This window comes from Pseudopodoces humilis, chromosome 11 (genome assembly GCF_049639895.1).
Source record: "Pseudopodoces humilis isolate 2021_Gansu_Grassland_sample_001 chromosome 11, ASM4963989v1, whole genome shotgun sequence".
Lineage (NCBI taxonomy): Eukaryota > Metazoa > Chordata > Aves > Passeriformes > Paridae > Pseudopodoces > Pseudopodoces humilis.
This window is the reverse complement of record NC_142210.1, coordinates 3,005,389-3,024,375: the sequence shown is the minus strand read 5'-3', so window position 1 is coordinate 3,024,375 and position 18,987 is coordinate 3,005,389. Positions and strand designations below refer to the sequence as shown.

The following is an 18,987-nucleotide window of genomic DNA, read 5'->3' as shown; positions in this document are numbered from 1 at the left end:
ACTTCCTGCTAAGACGGTAATTTCATGATAATTACCAAAGACAGACTCCTTTTAGGAGATCTGTAGGGAAAACATCTCTTGGATGAGAAAAGACACTTTTTGGAAACTGCTCCTGATCTTAGCATACACTCAGTTTACTTCATGTTAAAGAAGAATAATACCTGGGAGAAAGACCCAAGGAGAGAATTTCAAATCCTGTGAGAATGATTACAGTAACTCAAAAGCAATGCATTCACAAAGCAGCAAGCTCAAAATCATTTTGGCCTCTGCTTACTTTGGTTAAAAAAGGAATAGTTATTATTACTTAGTCTTTTTGTCTTGTTTCCCTTTTTCTCCCCCTAAATGAAATGAGTAAATATCAAAGCACTATTGCAGGAACACAAGCATTAATTATGAATTTTAAGAAATTTACTATGATAAACTTTGTTGGGCAGTGATTTTTGCTGCATTTACACTTTCCACTGTACCCTGGAGTTACAGCTCTGGTGCAACAAAATCTGCAGCAAAGTTACTGCTGGGAACAGTGGGGCTGTCCCAGTGGCAGTGCTGGTGTTGTACCTGGAGAAACAGAGATGCTGGCCCTGCTGATCTCTTGCTGGGAGCACAGGGAGATGGATAAAAGATTAACACACAGACACACAAGACTTGGAGCACTTAATTTCATCTCTAGTGCTGCCAGTGTTCATAGTTTTTAGCTCAAGTTGTTTAATTAGCCTCTGTTTCCTCGTTTGTGAAACAGTTAATCCAGCAGAGATAACAAGGTGTGGCTCTTCCAAAGCTGCTCTGGAAATACAAAATTTCTTGTTTGAAAATGTATGCAAAATATAATCTTGGATGTACTTACAATTTATTCTTGGGTGACCCAGAGAAGAGGCTCAGTCGAGAAAATCTCTTCTTGAGGAGCTGCTCTTGCTTTTTTCGGCCGTGCTTTCCATCTCCTGTGACTTCTTCTGTGAGTTCCTTCTTTCCTCTGTGCCAGCTCATTTTATCTGTCCTATCACCAGCACCTGCTTAGCTGGTTAGAGCAGGCTGGCTGGTGTTTGAGAGCCTCTGCTTTGCTGGGCTGTGCCTGGTGAAGTCTGGACAAACGTGAGCGGTGCGGGTCACACCGGAGCTCAGCCGAGATCACCGAGCAGCCGCTGTCCATCAGCCGAAGGAAATACCTGCTCTGAAAAATCCTGCAGCCACAAAGGAGTAGTCTGGATAGTCTTGCTCTGGTCCAGATAATTATGGAAAGTAGGATTGGGCATTAAATATAATGAATATTTCCCTCTGCGTGCTCTCTTTCGCGATTGAGGAGTTCCTTGAACCGGGAGGAGAGGGGAGCCAGGAAACAGCTTTGTGCAGGGAGCAGAAGCAGTGAGATAAATGTGAGCTGGAACAAACACTGCTGGGCAAAAAACAGACTCCTGGGAAGATGAAGAACCAACTGGGGATTTTAATTAAGGCTTGGAAATTGTTTCCTTTTTCTTTTGATAAAGCAGTTGATTAGCCCGCATTTCCGCGTTGTGGTGCTTTGTCTCCAAGAATTATCCCTTTGGCCTCTCTGATCGAATTAGTCCCTCTGCTCCACGTTTGATATTTGCTAATTGTGTTAACTTTTGGTTGCTTGACTTGGAGGGTCATGTCCTCCCCCTCCTCTGTCCTCTTCTTCCTCGCTGCTACAAGTATTTCCCATAAATCTCCTAAAACAAACCACACGAAGCTTGTAGGCTTAAAAACAAAATTGGCAACCACTTTTAACTTCTTTTACTCTTCTTCTCCCTCCTCAGCCCCTCCCAGGCTTTTAAGCAGAATTCCCTGTACCCTGTTTTTACCAAAGGGACACACAGAGGCAGGAGGGACTGGGCCTCACTGTGCAAATGCTTGGCAGGACCACACCTGCAAAGTTTCCAAAATTCTCCATTAATACACATTAATGTATATTAATGTAAATACATTAGCATATACCTATCAGTACATTGATATAATAGTGTATAATACATGATATTAATAATAATAATAACATATCATATAATAATGTATAATACATTATATTAATAGTAATAATGTATAATATAATAATGTATAATACATTAATAGAGGAGCTGTAAATACCTCGAGGAGCACAGAACATCACAGCTTGCTACTCAGGCTTGGTAATGAGCCACCCAGGGTTTTAACAGAACCCAGGTAAGCTGGACCTGGATCTCTCACAGAAATGGCAGAAAAGACAATTTATGAAAGGAGTTACAAACACTTCACTGACCTGTGACACTTCCATCACTAAAGCACTGATGTGCTGTGGAGGAATAAATAGAAGTTGTGAATGAAAGTAAGTGACACATCCTACAGTTACAGGCTTGAGGTTTTAATTTGTGACAAAATAATCTGCAAATTCAAGACCCATTTTAGGCAGGCAGCGGTGCTGAGGTGAAGCTCTGCAGAACACAGCACCTGTGGCTAATAAAGTCAGCAGCTGGGCAGGCAGCCTTGCTTCTCAGAGCTGCAAAGGCTGGCTCATCCTGTACCAATTCCACTTGTCTAAAAGGGCAAGAGAAGAAAACAAGCCATTGAAAAAGACATGTAAAACCTGGTGACAAAGGATAGAAGATACTTGGAATAGATATTTTCTTAATTCTTTTAGACAATAGTTTTTGAAAAATTGTACTTTGGACATTTATGGTATTTAATTTCTCTGTTAAAGATGAATTTGTCTGGCAATGCTGAGTCTCCAGTGCCATGTGGGGGAATTCCTCCTATACTTTGTTTAAATGCATTGCCAGATCAGAAGATCTGAAAATGCAGCATTTGAATAATTGATTTATTTGCCTTGCTTTTGTTTTCTGCTTAAATCTTGTGAAACTTAATTACCATTGCTTTCTATAAACCAATTAACTGCTCTCACCTTTCTTATTTAGCACCAATAGTGTTTTGTTTTGTGAGCCAAAACAACTGATACCAGTGTTACTGTGGCTGGCCCTGAGATTTACTCTATTTATTATATGGGCACTCCATAAACTATAGACTACCTGATGACTCTTCTGAATGGGGATCCTACTTGCAGATCTGTGAGAAAATACATTTCCCCCAGGTGAAGATCACGCAGCAGCAGTACATAACATTTTCAGGAGCCTCAGTGTTGTAGCTCCAGGCTGTCCCTAGATAATTTTAAGCAAGCTCTAGCACCTGCAAGACTCCAGGTGCCAGAATTGGTCTCCACCGATGATGGTTGTTGGTGGCTTTTGTTCTTGAACCTCCTCAGCAGTGGCTCTGAAACTGCCTTCACAAAATTTTGCTTAGGGACAAAATACAAATTATGGATGGGGTAAAAACCCACAGTTCACAAAGCAGAATGATTGTTCTCCACACCCAGGAGGGGCAGGCTGAGGGTGCAGGAACTTGTTTTCCAAAAGTGGAGTGTTTCCATCTCCATCCCTCCAACTGCACCAGCCCTGATCCTGCTGTTATTATTGTACCAAACAGAGTAAGAGGGGAAATCTGTGTGGCAGAGCAAACAGACAGAGCAAAAGATGGGAAAGGAGGTGTGGAAGGAGGAAAGTACCTGGACAGCAGCTGGGGAACAATTTCTCTGTGTCTCCAGGATGCAGATTTTCTGATTCAGTTGTGTGACTTAAATGAAATTTAAGCTGTTTGAACTAATTCTGGTCGTATTATTTTTGCCACCACAGGGTGTCTCTGCATCTCTTCCAACTCCAAAGGCTGAGGTGGCCTCTAATGGCAGTCTGCAAGCTCCAGGGAATGTAGGGCTAAAGGAAATGTCCCCCAGGTTAGCTGTGGATTTTCCTCAGGATCATGAGCCTTCTTGGACTGCAATGGTGATGCCTTCATTAGGTGGTAAGGAATTGTTTTTTTAGCAGCTACAGTGCGATGATGTTGTTTAATTTGGTTTTGAGAACTCTGTGGTACCACTCTGCAGGAAGCCATGGCCATGTGGTGTAGCTTCAGCTCATTCTGCACTGTGCTCACAAGGTCTGAGGTGTTTTCCCTGTCGTGGAATGCTTCTGCTAAATTCTGATTTCTGATTTTCCTGATTGCCATTTCAAGACCTTCAATCCTGTGTGGGTATTTCCTGTTCCACTTCAATCAGGATAAATATGGGGTCAGCACAAACACTGCTGTTTGCTCTGGATAATTTGTATAATAAAATAAGTTTGTATAATAAAACATTTCAATATGTTTGGTTTGGAGTCTTCCAGGGGGCTTTTTTGAGTCTTGTGAGCTTTGGCCTAGCATCAGTACCAGATGTAGTACAGAACATCAGTTCCACCCTGCATGTAGTTGTAGCAATGACTGGAAGTGAGACCACAGGAAGGGCAGAAAGGTCTGGGGAGAGGTCTCTCTGTCCCAGAAGCTCCTAACCTCACAAGCCAGGCATGACTTGGTGCTTTCTCAACATTCAGATGTGGCTTGGGTTTGAGGATGAAGGTGAGAATGTCCCTGGTAGCAGGAGGTGCTGTAGGGCTATCCCATAAATATTCATATAACTATCACAGAAATAATCATATATATATATAATATATGATATAAATGTGTCTTTGCCTAGGGTATCTGAAAAGTACACTGTCCTCGGGAGGGAAGAGTTACTGAGGAGTTCCAGATGAGAAGTGCTAAGTACTCTGTGGGTGGATAAAGCTTGAAGGTAGTTGGGAATCTCCTGATTGTCATCAGGGCGTACCAAGTGATCAAAACTCCATCTTTACATAGAGAAAATACAGTTTGAAGTGTTTTCTACTTCCATCAGGAAAAGTTTCTCAGGGCCAGGCTCCTATGAGTGTGATATATGAGCGAAAAAAAGAAGGTTGGAAGTGCTGCCTGAAGTGACATTTCTTCATTCATGCAGATAATTGGCTCCAGCACAAGAGACAGAATCACTCTCCAGAGGCAGGAGGTGTGAGGAGTCTCAAATGCAGTGAGCAAGCTCTCAGGCAGCAGAGAGGGGAGAGGCTCCTGTGACTGTCACTCTGAGGATTCCATATTTCCCAAGGAGCTGGATCCCTTCAGAGCTGACAGCCCATGGCTTACACCTGAATCAGGCTGTGATAACATCTGAGCCCAGATTTGGGCAATAGCTCAGTGTCCTCATGTCTGAGCTGTGGGTGCTGTCACATCCCCTGGATCCTTTCTGCATGGAAATACTCAGCTGGTTGATGACAAGTTGAGAAATTGGGACTGGTGCCTTGCTCAGCCCCAGTGGTGCCTTTGCCTGTTGCTTTGAGGAGCAATTCACCTTTTCTTGGATTTCTACATCAGAAGACACAGATTTGATCTGGTGACACTGTTGCACTTTATTCCCAACAGGCACCCCAAGATTTGAGGTCCAGACACCTAGAAAAGCTGCTTGCCTTACCCAAATGCCCAGTTTGAATGGCCAGTGCTGGCTGCCACTGACACCCCCGGAAAATCTGTGAAGACAGCAACAGGTGAAGCATCTTTTTACAAGTGAAAGGGGTTAAATGCCACTTCTTGAAAAACCACCCAAACTTTCTTATTCCTTCACATCTGTTGAGAGCATGGGAAGGCCTTGGTTTGAACAGGGAGGAACATGTGCTGTTCCAGAGTAAGCTCTGCCCTGCACAGGAGGATGAGGCACAGGGAAGTGCTGATGTTCACGGAGGTGAGCTTGGATGCCTGGCTTGAGGTTGAGGTGACATCTAAGCCAGAAGCACTGGCTGTACTTCATCTGAGACACAACCCTTCCACGATCAGTGCTTCATCTGGCAGCCTGTCTGTCTCTGAATTTCCTCCGTGCTCTGAGCTTCCATTCACAAGTCCTCACCCACAACAGCAGCGATTGAACGGCAGCACCTTCCGTCATTCTCTTCCTTTCTAAATTCCTTTCTTTCCAGCGAGGAGGGGCAGAAGGCAGGTGTTTAGGGAAGCCTGCAGTGGTTTTCACCCGCGGCCCAGGCGGCAGTGAGCCGCTGTGCGGGCACAGGCAGCGCTCGGTGCGGGAGGAGCCGGCGCTGCCCCGGCCCTGGGGAGCGCTCCCGCTGCCGGGAGGGAGCGGAGCGGCTCCTGCGAGCCCGGCCGAGCCTCCCCGCCCGTGATGCGAGGCGCAGGCATGCTCAGTAGCCGCTGCCTACCCCTCCTCTCCCAACAACAGTGCCTACAACAGCAGGAGCCGGCTGGCAGCGGAGCCGAAAGCCATCTTTGCAGGAGAGGGAGGCAGCGCAGCCCCTCGCCATGTGAGTGCCGGCCGGAGCGCTGCGGGAACCCCGGGCTGCCTCCCCAGCCACGGGAGCCGCTGTCCGCCGGCCGGGGACACGGCTGGGACACGGCTGGGACACGGCTGGGACACGGCTGGGACACGGCTCCCGGGGCTGGGACACGGCTCCCGGGGCTGGGACACGGCTGGGACACGGCTCCCGGGGCTGGGGGATGGCCGGGGGGTGGCCGGGACTGGGACACGGCTCCCAGAGGATGGACAAAGCTCCCAGAGGATGGACAAGGCTCCCAGGGGATGGGCACGGCCGGGGGGTGGCTGGGGCAGGGACACAGCCGAGGGATGGACAAGGCTCCCAGGGGATGGACGCGGCTCCCAGGGCAGGGACAGGGCTCCCAGGGGATGGACAGGGCTCCCAGGGGATGGACACGGCTCCCTGGGGATGGACGCGGCTCCCAGGGGATGGACACGGCTCCCTGGGGATGGACACGGCTCCCAGGGCGGGGGACTCCGGCAGCACCGCCCGCCTGAGCTGCTGCCGCTGCCGGGCACCCGAGCGCACGGATGGGCTCTCTCGGTGTTTATCCGGCAGCCCAGGGGGTTACTGACACGTTTCGAGTGGGATTCGTGCTGAGAAGGGAAGGCTGGGCCGAGATCCTCAACAGGTTCGAGTCAGGGCTGTTCAATAGCATGAGTCACTGAGCGCTGCTGCTCCACAGCAAACGGGTCCTGCTTGTTGTCAGTGCTTCGTGAAATGCTCTCTCAGACGCTGCCTGTCTGATCAGTCCAGCCTCACCTTCTCCAGTGCCAATGGCTTCCTGACAGCACTGCTTGATACCATCTGCTCCTTCTTGTTCCCATCTCTCTAAATACCTATTCCAAGTTTTCACGTGGAGCATTAACATTCTCTGCCAGGCGGTGATGAAACCCCCAAAGTCCATTCGGAAACCAGAAGTGTGCTGGGGTAAATAGGAATTGATCAGACACATTCATTCACAAAAGGATTCAGGCAGCTGAATGCATCATTTTACTGTTTCCCCAAGTCATTGCTCATTCCCAGTGACCCTTAAGGGAGAGCCTAAGAAGATGTCTCAAACAAACAAAGAGTCATTTGTGCTGGTACTGGGTGATCTTGTAAGAACTGGAGCTTGGTTGATTCAGAGAACACGAGGAATGCAGACTGTCTTGGAAATCTGTGATTAAATTACTTCAAAAATATTTCCAATAACCAACTGTTCTTCAGGAGGCATTCTCAAAATAGAGTCTAAAATCACATATTCTGAAATGTTAGCCTTTGTATTTAATGCCGTTTCCTGTATAGTATCTCAGACAAGAAGCTTTTGTTCGTGTTGTCCAGAATGTTTTCCAAAGCAAGGAGTGTCTTGGGAGTCAGAAAAACCACTTTCCAATAGAAGATTCCCCATGCAAACAGCAAAGTCTGCCAGTTAAAGCCAGTTCATTGTAGGCTCCTGTTGCCTAGCTGTGTTTCTACTGAGCCAGATGATGACATCAAACACTTTTATTTGTATGTGAGCTGTTCTTCAATGATTAATAGATGAGTTTGCTGATGCAGTTTTATACAATCTGAGCTGTTCTGACACTAAGCAATAATCAGATAATGTTTAACATAACCTGTGTGTGTTTCTGTCTCAGTGTATGTTGGTTTTCATGGCAGCATCCGTACATGAAGTAGAAAGGGCGATACTGATATAACTTGGTCATGCTTCTTCTGTAGGGGCTTTACATCAGACTTCTGACCAAAAAATAGAGGAAAACGGGAAAGCAGTTTTTATCTAATTTGGCCAAATGGACTTTCAGTTTGATAATAGAAAGAAAACCAAGACAAACAAGCAGCTTGTCATTGGCAGAGTCAGCTGGCTTCTGTTTCACTGCCAGATATTGCAATGAAACCTTTCCTTTGAACATGCCTCCAAATGTCATGTCCCAGAGACTGCTGAGTTACTGATGAGCAGCAGAGGTGAGTGGGGATTAGCCACTGCCTCACAGCAGCTTCTGGTGAGCCCCAAACCCTCTGCAGGTCCCTGCTCCTGCTGTTCTACCTGTGGCACTTTTGGGCTCCTCCTGTGCCTGTCCAGACCTGCAGTGACACAGTGCTGTGACTTCACTGCTGGGATAAAGATCTCCTGCCCTGGGCCAGCTGCCAGCCCCACCCTGCACAGTGCCCTGTCCTCTGCAGCAGCTGCAGGCTTTGCTCAGGAAGGGGTGCCTGGCTGTGCCAAGGATTCCCAGAATGCTGTCCCAGTTTTCAGCTTAGGAAAAGGGAAACGCCTGGGGTGTGTGAACCTGGGGAGTGTGTGAACCTGGGGAGAGCTCTTTGTGTTTCATGACTCCTGGTGGGTTTTGTTCTCTCAGTAAGGTGTCCAGCTGCTCAGTTTGGGGTGAGGAGCTCTGCAGCTGGACCATACAGCATGTGGAAGCAGCTTCCTGTTGGTTTGGAGCTGGCAGGGAGCAGGTTCTGCCTGATCTCACCCTTGTACTGGAAACCAAAGAGCAGTGCTCCTTATTTGCTGTGTTTTGTGTGATTCACAGTTGTGTGTGAGCCCAGCAGAGCTGTGTCATTCACATCAGGTGCCAATCTGTCCCCGTGGCCTCTCAGGGTGAGCACAACCCAGGTGAGATTCATTCAGGAAACAGACAACTTTCACCTTTAACCAGGCAGAGGAGAGGAAGCTGTAACATCAAAAGGTTGAGTGAAAGGAGAAGGACATGAAAGGAATTTAAAGCAAGAGCACAGAAAGGTTAGACCTGCCAGTACAGCTGGGAAAATTGTTCCAGGTGAGAGCAAGAGCACACAAACTCGTTTGGAGGAGATGTGAGAAGCAGTGAAGGACAAAGTGGCGCTCAAAGTTGAGGTGTTTCTGGGCTTTGTTCCTTGCTGGAAAAGAGGCCAACAGCAGCAGGTGAATTTGTGGATGTGTTTTGTTTCCAGTGGTCACAAGTCAGTGGGTAATTGTACAGGATAGCAGCTCAAGGCATGGTGTCATCTGCTGTTTCAGCCAGGTCACTGAGCAGACAGCAGGGTGCCTCTGATTGCATTAACCCAGGACAAATGGGCTCCCTTGCAGGGGACAACTTCTGTGAGACAAGCAGCAAAGTACCTGGCTCTCCCCAGGGCAAAACTGTATCTCATTCCTAGGGTAGCAGTTAGAGCTTCCTAAGAAAAATACCTTTCTGCCTGGTTTAGAGCAGCAAGGAGGGGATGGGTGGGATTAAAATGGTCCCAGCAGTAGCAGTGAGTCTGTTCTGGTTGAATGTCTATTCAGTTTCTCTAAATGAGAAGAATGTTGTGGCTGTTGTCTCCTGTTGTTTGTAGAGCAGTACTTAGCCCTGCTTTTGTGGGCATAATTTTATAAAACTTGTCAAAATCTCCCTGCCCTTCTCTTGCACTGATCAGCAGAGACAAACAATTCAGCATAATCCTCTTCACAGTCCTGATCCACGGCTTTCAGGGAGTTCAGGGTCTCACAAAAGTGTCTACAGCCAGTGCATGTCCCAGGAAAGTCCAAGGAGTATGAACTGGAGGGACACACGTTCTGAGAGGTGCAGTTGTTCCATGCTGTGCCTGGCTTCCCTTGGGAATGTGTTCCACAGGAGTTCTGTAAACCCCTGGAGTCCCCTGGGTTTGGGGGTTTACTGGTGGCCAGCTGCCTCAGCCCAGGACAAGCCAAGGGTAGCAGTGACATTTTTTGGTGTTCTCCCTCCCCCTGCAGCCTGGCAGAGGGACTGGTGGCTTGAGAGCAGTCCACACAACCCTGGCTGTGGAGGAGTGGGCTGCTCTTCTCGTTTAAGGGCTGCACTGGAGCCTGTAGTGAGAATAGCCAGGCTGCTCTCAGCAGCGGGGCTGTGCACATGAGAAGGGGATGTTGAGAAGTGGAAAGCACCCCATTTTCAGCACAGCTCTGTCCTGACTCGTGTGCTGGTTCTGAGGCTCACAGCTCTTAGTAAGAGCCTTGAAGTAAGGGTGTCAGGAGTAGGAGCTGCTTGATCTGCTGCCTGGAGACATCACCAGAGGGATCCATGTGTTTTGTTCACTGCTTCCCTCCACTTGCTGTCTTGTGGCATCATGCAGACACAGATCACCTTCATGTAGGAATAAATGCTTCCAGCTCACATGAAGGGTTATTCCTGACACATTCAAGTTGCCATTTGAAGTGAAGGTGGCCCAAGTAGGTTGTGAATCTTTTGGGGGATGAGTATTTGAAAGTGTAGAGATCAAACTGGGTGATATCTTGAGGGCCTCAGCCAAGAAAGAAACCAAGAATGATACGTGACAAGTACAGGCAAGGATTATGTGTCCTGATGAACATTCTTCCAAACAGGCTAACATGAAGTAGATGAAACCCAAATACACTTTGTGCTTTGGTGGTCCCTTTCCTTGTGACTTGGCTCTCCTTGGTTCTCCAGTGCATCAGCCATAACTTGTTCCCCTTGACTTGCAGGCATTTTTCACAGGAGGTTCCAGCTGTGGAGTGACTCACAGGCCACTGAGAGTGGCTGCAGCAGAAGATGAATTGGTCTGGCAGAGGAACACCTCTCCTTTTTTAGGAGCTGTTTCCATAATTAATGTTTTCCTGAAGAATCAGTGATCAGGCTGTAGAGCACCAGGCAAAGCCATGTTTGTGAGCACGTGTGTGCAGAATGTTCCTGGGTGGGGAGGAGAGAAATGGATTCAATGTTCTCCCTCCCCTTGACTGCTCCTGGGCTTTCTACCAAGCAGCCACATCCAAGGGAAAAGGGGTGGAAGGCAGGAAAAAAGAGACAGCCACCAGTCCAACAAACTCTCAGCTCTGTGCACTCGAGTCATTAATGACCAGCCAAAGAAATCAGAAACACTGAAAACCAAGATGCTCCTCTGCCAGTGTCTGTGGGATGCAGAACCCATGGAAGCTGCTCCCTGACAGCCTTAACCAAACCTTTGCAGTTCCAGCAGGAGCAGCACAGTCACGAATCAGCTCAGATTGACCAAACTGTTTGTTTTGAGCAATTACAACTCAGAGATAGAATTTTCTCTCTCCTACGTCATTCAGCACTCCCTGCTGTCATTATTCATAGCCATTACCTGCAATTAACTGGCCTGGGTTTCTTTAATGATGCAATTCCCTTTTTATCCCGGTGTCTGTGGTTGAGCACTCTAAACCCTTTTCCATTATTCACTGAAGAACCATCAAATTATTGCAAGGTGGGTTTTTTTAACTGCTTAGCTATGAAAACCTTATGTTTTTTCAGTGGAAATTAGTAAGGAACTGATTGAAACAGAGCTGTGTGTACTTTTGTGTTTTGTTGGTTGCAGTTGTATTGCTGCTTCTGTACTGGGTGATAAAATTAGAATGGAAGTTTCTGACCAAATGATCTGAATTACGTGACCCAGTTCCTTGTTCCTTGCATATGAAAAATTTAATGAGAAAAAGAAAAGTATATTTGGGAATAAATGAGAGAAAAAATGTAATTTATTAGGTGTTTTAACTTACACCTGGACTCAGTATCACAGCATGGAAAGTAGATTCTCCTATGGTCACCTTTTAGAAGATAAATCCCATAATGTTTCAGGAGTTGCGTTTTGTTTAGGGGTTTTTTGGTGTTTTTCTGTTTGGTTTTGTTTTGTTGTTTGTTTTTTTTTTAGTACATTCTCATCTATTGCAGTGCAATTTAAGTGTAAAGCAGTAGATGTATTGTAATGGTTTCCAATATGTGGTCACTGCGTATTTGGAAGCAGCAGAGAGCTGAAAGTTTGGGTTTGTGAGGGGTCTGTGCTGTGCCCTTCAGTGGAGGTTTCATTACTTTGAAACCTGTCAAAAACACACAGAATTGCCTTTGCAAGCAGCTGGAGACAGAACCAGAGCTGCTGGGTGGTGGGAACACCCCAGGCTCCTGTCTCACACAGTGGTTTCCATGTGCTGAAGTCTGAGTACGCAAAAAAGTGTCCAAAGAGTTTCTAAAACTCCATTTGTGATCTGGAGAAGAGCTGAGGAGAAGAATCCCCCAGTGCTAAGTGTTGTATTAACTCTTCTTAGTGCTTGATACTGGATAGGTGCTGGTTTTCTTTTAAGATGCTTGCACAAGACCCAGATGGGAATTTCTATATTGAAGTTTTAAATTTTTAATTGGTAATTGGAATTTGAAAAGCAAACAGTATTAAAAATGCAGTCATTGTAGCAAAAGTGTTTTTCTTATTTCCTGTTCTGGAAAACATGTTACAAAATTATCAGAAGACTTCTTTGCATTCTAGGAAATGAAGTTGCAAAATTTGGTTTGAATTAACTTCTTGAAGGGCTGCAGTGCCTGTGTTCAGGAGAGATGTTTTGAAAATCATTTTGGGAGATAATAAAAAGATCTGACTGGATGGTGTCCGGGGCAAGCCCATCTAATGGGCTCTGCTTGGAGCAGATGCTTGCACTAGATGATCTCCAGAGGTTACTTCCAACCTCAGTGCTTCTCTGATTCTGTTTGAAAAGGTCAGTCAAAATGGAATATGTTGGAGTTAATTAAACTAACATTCCTCTGTTTCCCAAACATTCAAGAATCTTGACGTTTCATCCGTGATAACTTTGATTTCCCACCCATTGGCAGTGGATGCCACAGAAATACCTCTGCTAGAATGGGAAAACATATGGTATTGAGGCAGGGAGGGAATGTAGGAGCTTGGAAGAATGTAGATCACTGGAATGCATTATTAAATTTGGATTGAATGCAAAAGTTCATGTTCTTCCCACAGAGAACAAAACCCAGATTCTCTGCAAGTGAGCTTTCTCATTTTTCATCTTCAATGCAGTCTTCTCCAGCCTGGTGTCAGCTCCCAGCTCTCTACACCGTGTCTCACAGGGCCTTGAGAGTCTGGAAACTGGAAACCTGGGAAGTGCTGTTCCCCTGGAAATGCTGCCTCAGTACAGCAGAGTGATCAACTGAATAAAACCATTTGTGTTTATACCAAGTGGGAGTGTTCAGATCCATCCCAGAGGAGAAGGAAATCCCCCTGCCACATGCAGCAGAGGTGGGAAATCGCTCACAGCAGGCAAGGAGTGCTGGCCAAGGCAGGAGGTGATGCCTTGGGGTGGCTCCCTGCAACAGAGGCCAGACAAAAGATAATACAGTGGGTGTTTATTGAAGGCCTTCAACAGGCACACCTTGGGCAGTCAGAAACCTCCCAGAGGCTGCACCCAAGCTGGAAGATGGTCACAAGTTTCTCAGACAATTACAAGTTTGGTCCATTTCCATCTCAGGGGTTAATGCTCCAATTACAGCTGCAGCTAATGAAGTCATTTACCCCCAGTTTGTTCCCCCAATTCACTTTTGTTTATTCTTTCAGGGCCTGAGGCTGTGGGGTGTCCTTGGCTTCCAGGCCCAGAGGAATTGTTTTATCTGACCAAAGTGTGAAGAGAGCTCACTAACACTGTGTGTGGAGCTCAGAGTTATGCACTAATGCACTACAGGATCTGAAAAACAGAAAAGCTGAAATCCTAAGGCATCATCAGAAGCTGGGTGGGTCCCTAGCCCAGCACCTTCCCTGCCCCTCCAGATCTCCTTCCTCACACTGGATTCTGTGTACCTCTGGAGGAGAGGAGAGCAGCGAGTTTCCCATGCAAACTGAATTTCTTGCTGGCATCAATCTCTGAACCTTCACAGTGAGCAATCCACCCAAAGTCCTCAGCTCTGGAGAAGCAGGGAGCCTAGGTAAGAGCCAGTGTGCATCCATGAAGGAAAGCTCTTGGGACCTTGCCTGGGCTTCTCAGCATCTCCCCTGCACACACAGGAACTCAGGAGTGCTGGCTCTGGGAGCTGAGGGCTTGCTTTTTTAGACACTGAGGTCCTGGATCATGGGATGTGTCAGCATTTCAGAAATATAAGGATCCTGATAAAGCTTTCCTGGGAACTATGAAAATCATTGATTATCCCTAAACCCACTTGTTACCTGCTTCAGGAGGTTAATGGTCAGAAATTGCATTTGTGCATTTGAATTCACATACAAAAATAGCTCTTTATGGTGCTGGTGGCTGGCCCTGAGCAGGGCCTTAATTGCAGTGTGCTGCAGGAAGGCCAAGGGCACTGCTGCTGGAGAGCAGAAACCTGGTCTGCTGGCCCCCACCAGCTGGTGGCACAGAATAATGCATGGCTTAGTGCTCTGGACATTATTTTGGAGTTTAGAGGGGGGGTTCTAAGCCTTTATACTCCTTATTGCTGCCAGTGATCCAGAGCAACACAAAAGAGACAAAACTCTCTCAATCCCCTCTCCCAGTCGCTCTTTCAGGCTGGCTTGTGGGAAAGCTTTCTGAACTGCAGCTGGGTTTGCTGACAGCTCTGACAGAGAATGGATCCCCCTTCTCTTTCCTTCACATCTCCAGCAGCGTCTGCTTCCAGCAGAGACAGCGCCTGCCACCTGTGCTGGCAGCTCAGGTGGGGAAAGGCAACAAAGAGCTTTAATCAATAGCAGCAAAAACACCCCGAGAGAGGCAGAACAGCTCTTCCTTTGGGCTCTGGGTATTGGGTTGTTTCCTGCCCCTCAGGTGGTGACTCCTGTCCCTCTGGTTCCCCCGGGGATCTGAAGGCAGGATTCGCTGAGCTGGGGCTGGGAGCCTTTCTGCAGATTGGCGTCTGGGGACGGCTCCCTGGGGAGTGGGGACTGCCAGAATGAATCAGCAGATATCTTCCACTGACAGCCTGGATATCCCAGGTGATCAGCAGAGATCCCACCAGCCTATAAAAGTCTGCTTGTGAAATGTTTGACTTCTTCTTTCCAGCAGGGAGCTGTACAGTCATTCCCTGGCAGCTGAGATACTGTCTCCCACACACGTGTGAAGATCACACAATGACATTTTTCAGCAACTTTGTTTACTAGATGATACAAATACAAAAATACTTCAAGTCACTTAACACCTTGATGCCTCTTTCCTTGCACTGAACATTTTAGGGAGATGGGGGGAGGGAATGGAAAGGCAGGATCTGCCCCACACAAATCTTGACAGGAATCACATTTTCCACGTCAGTCTCCATTGCCTCACGCTCATGAAAGCGATGTGGTCTCTTGCATTTCATCCTGGGGCTGATGCATGGCTGCAGCAGCAGCAGTGCTAAAGCAAAGACCAGGCCATCAGCATGTTTGCTGTGACAATGTTTTATGCACTCAGCTCTAGGGAGGAATGAGCAGATTTGATTAAGCTGTGTGTGCAGACTGAGATGTCTCAGCAGTGGAACCATCTCCTAACAGAAATCACAGCTGACAGGAGCTTTTCTTGTTTAACCCCCACCTGGCAAAGCCAGTTATGCAGCGTGCAAGTTGGTATTTTACTTGTTGCTGTTTGCTCCAGAGCTCCTTCAGCAGCACAGCTTTGGCAATAAAACCTGTCCAGTGCTGGTGTGCCCATCCCAGCCCTTCCCGTTCCATGGGCAGCCTGGATGGGGAAAGCTGCCCTGCAGAAAGAAGCGCTTGGAGTAAAACATAACAATTAGAGCCAAGCACTGAATATTTGGGGAGGAGGAAAAACAACTCTGAGTGTTTGTTGTGTAGGAATCGTCGTGTACAAGGTGCTTTCACTTTGAGGTGCTGCATGACGGGAAGGGAAACATTAAAAAAAGGTAGCAAAGAGTAGTTCAGAAGGTAACTCCCAATGAATTAAACATTACTTAATTTGCTGAGCGAACATGAAAAATCCCCAAATGTTGCAAAATATTAAACATTTAACAAAACCTAAACAGTGACTAGCTAAATGTTAATTTAATTTAAAATTTCACTTTTTTTTTTCGGTATTTTGGTGCTGGTGCTTGTCTCTGGGTCTGTTCTAGTACTTCTTGTCTATTTACAGCAAAGGCAGCTGTTTCCTCAAAGTGGAGCAGAGTGTTTGTGCTTCACTGTTTGGGTACATGTAACCATTTGTAAAACTCTAGTGAAAAGGATTTTTCTCAATGGCTTACATTTATTTCTGTTGTCTTTGTTTTGCTTTGAAGCTGATTGTGCAGGTTGCTGATGGGATTTTGCACCTAAATGATGAAGGAGTAGCAACAGAAACACATCCAACAGCCTGTCAGTGGTGACAGGAGACAGGATTGCAGTAATTCCTTTGTCTTGTCAGATAAACAAAGGGAATCCCTCTGCTCTGAGCAGCTTTTCTTTAATTTGGTCAAAGTAGAATAATCTGCATCTATTCTTCTTGGCTGTCTCTTTGAGAGAATAAACTAGGCAAACTCTGCTCATTCTTTTGTAACAGAACAGACTGAATGTGGGCTGGGGTCAGGAGAAAATTAATTTAGAATATGTGAGGAATTGAGGTAAGGGCCTTGACTCTTTCTCACAGAACTTTTGAATTTCTGAAAAGCCTTTGCATTTTCTGTTCTGCCAAGATCAATCTCCGTATGCAGGAGCTTTACCTGGGCAATTCCTTTGCCTCTGCTGCTGCCCACCTGCAGCAGGGCTGGGTCAGGGGCTTTGGGGATAGAAGAGATTGCTGCTGCTTCCTTTTTCCTGCAGCTCAGAGAGCCTGAGGGAGGAGGACAGGGGACAGACTGACTGGGATGTCCAAGCCACTGTGACATCAGACATCACTCACCTCTCTGCTGAACACAGAATGAGATTACTGCTGTCTCTGGCCTTCTGTCTGCAAAGTGCAACAAAGGGAAGAGGAAAAAAAAAAAGACTGAAGGACTTTGTTTGGTTATCTTCAATTATTAAACCATTGCCCAAGAAGTGGGGGCTTGTTTGGAGCTGGGAACTCCTCATAGGTACTGCCAAAACCAAAGCAGGGTTCCTCTAGAGAGGCCTTTACTTTGCCTTAAAACCTTTATTTTGCTTTGCTTTGCTTTGCTTTGCTTTGCTTTACTTTACTTTACTTTACTTTACTTTACTTTACTTTACTTTACTTTACTTTACTTTACTTTACTTTACTTTACTTTACTTTACTTTACTTTACTTTACTTGTGGTGTATTTTGTATTTCTAAATATCTATGGAATTTGTTTTTACATAGATTTTACATAGAACTTGCTCTTGGGCGTGTCCAGATAAATGGGTGTGTAGTTCAGAGATCATAAAGACAAATTGAGTTTACAAGAATTAGGAGAGAAGATATTAATACTCCACAAGAAGTGTGAGATTTTAGGTGAGAAGATATTCAGCACAGGAACAAACACCTCTGCCCAGGAGCATGCAGATTTTTTTTTTTCAAATTGCTGCTGTTTCTAATGTTTATAATGGCAGCTGCTTTGTGCAAATTTGTACAAAGAAAGCTCAGTTCAGAAGTTTCCATGATGCTGTGCAAGAGCTGTTTTACATATGAGCATTGTGATTTCAAGCATGTTCTGTTTGACAATTCAGTGTTTTGTTCTGTCTTTAGAAACAAAGCCCTGAGAGGTTGGTGTTTTTCCTATGTGTGTGTGCTTGTTTTGGGATAGGCAATTTGTTTTGTTTGTCATTCAGAATATCTCAAATGGAGAAGCCACTTGACAAATTTAAATGCTGGAGTTCAACATCTTGTTTTTGGGGCCTCATCTCCAGCCCACTGTGGTGTCTCTTGTCCCAGTTTGGGGATCTGTTTCTTGTCAGGAGTATTTTGCTTTACCCAGGACGTGCTGCTGGTGCTCGCCCTCTCCATGTGGAGGGATCATTTGTAGCAAGTTTAATGGCAACAAACCAAGAACAAATATTTTAAATTTGTGCCTAGAGCACCAGAAAAACTGAGAGTTTATTTCACAGGAGGACAGTGGGTGGCCACTGACCTGGCCCTGCTCACAGAAGAGGAAAATCAAGGGCTGTGTGATACCATAGCAGGTAGAAGAGGATGCATCTGGCATCTTCCTCTTTGCTTCTTGTCCCCAGTCTGCAATGTACATGTAAGTAAAGCAAACTGATTCTGGCAGCACTGGCAACCTCAGCACTGCAGATTTACACAACACAAACATTGACAAATGAACCAAAGAAGAATTAAAATCTCCTTGGAAAACTGAGGCAGATGTAGCCACATAGAATATATTTTATGGATTATTTTCCTTCAGATTAACAACTGTCCATCTATGATTGACCTTTGAATATCTTTGCTCTCCTGTAACTATTTTGCCTCACAAAACCTTCTGTGGAGTGAATTTATTCCAGCAGTGTGTACACAATGTGTGTCCTTTGGATTTTTCATCAGAGGCCACATCTTGTATCATCAGGAATAAACTTGCCTGGCTTGGTTCTAATCTGAAATTTGATTTCTTAAATGTTCATAAATTAAAAAAAAAAAAAAAAAGGCAGGGAAAGAAAAGCATCATACTGTGACATCTGAATGGAACAGAGCCTGTGGAAAATATCTTCTGACTAGAAAAGATCTTTGAAGGGAGAAAATAAACTCCCAATGGAAAGATCAAAGCATGTGAAGGTAATGGATTATGACAAGGTAAAAAAACACCTGGAGAAAGTATTTAGTTCAAACATAAAAGAGGAGTAGGAAGGAGTAGGGTTTTTTGCTGGAAATAAAGGGTAGTTAGATGCCTGGCTCAGTACTTGAGATTATATGTTGTAGCTAAAGGGTTATTAGAGGAAATAGAGACTTTTTTCCTGTCTGGTGCAGCCTCCACTTCCATGGTGTCAAGGTAGCCTTGGAGCTGCAGTCCTGAACTGCTGCTCTATTGCAGAGCTCTGTGCTGCTGACTGCAGCCTAGTGCAGCCTGCACTGCAAACAGGTCCTGCCAGACTGGCAGGGACCTGGGGTCATTGTAATAACTCTAAAAGTCACTTTAACAGGCTGAGCAGGTCCTGCTAGGCTCACAAATATATGGAATTCATCACGGAAAAAAAGGCAGAAACCCATCTGGTGAGCTAGGAGGCGTTCATGGGTA

The 18,987-nt window shown here is 45.9% G+C and overlaps 1 protein-coding gene across 1 annotated transcript in view; it reads left to right on the top strand.

Annotated features, from left to right (window-relative positions):
• The first annotated feature begins 6,081 nt into the window (after positions 1–6,081).
• LOC102113586 (vesicle-associated membrane protein 2) overlaps positions 6,082–18,987 on the top strand; it is a 48,465-nt gene continuing 35,559 nt past the window's right edge. Inside the window, exon 1 of the mRNA XM_014258369.2 lies at positions 6,082–6,188. Within this exon, the coding sequence (XP_014113844.1) occupies positions 6,187–6,188 (2 nt within the window). The 5' untranslated portion in view covers positions 6,082–6,186. The remainder of the gene's footprint in view (positions 6,189–18,987) is intronic.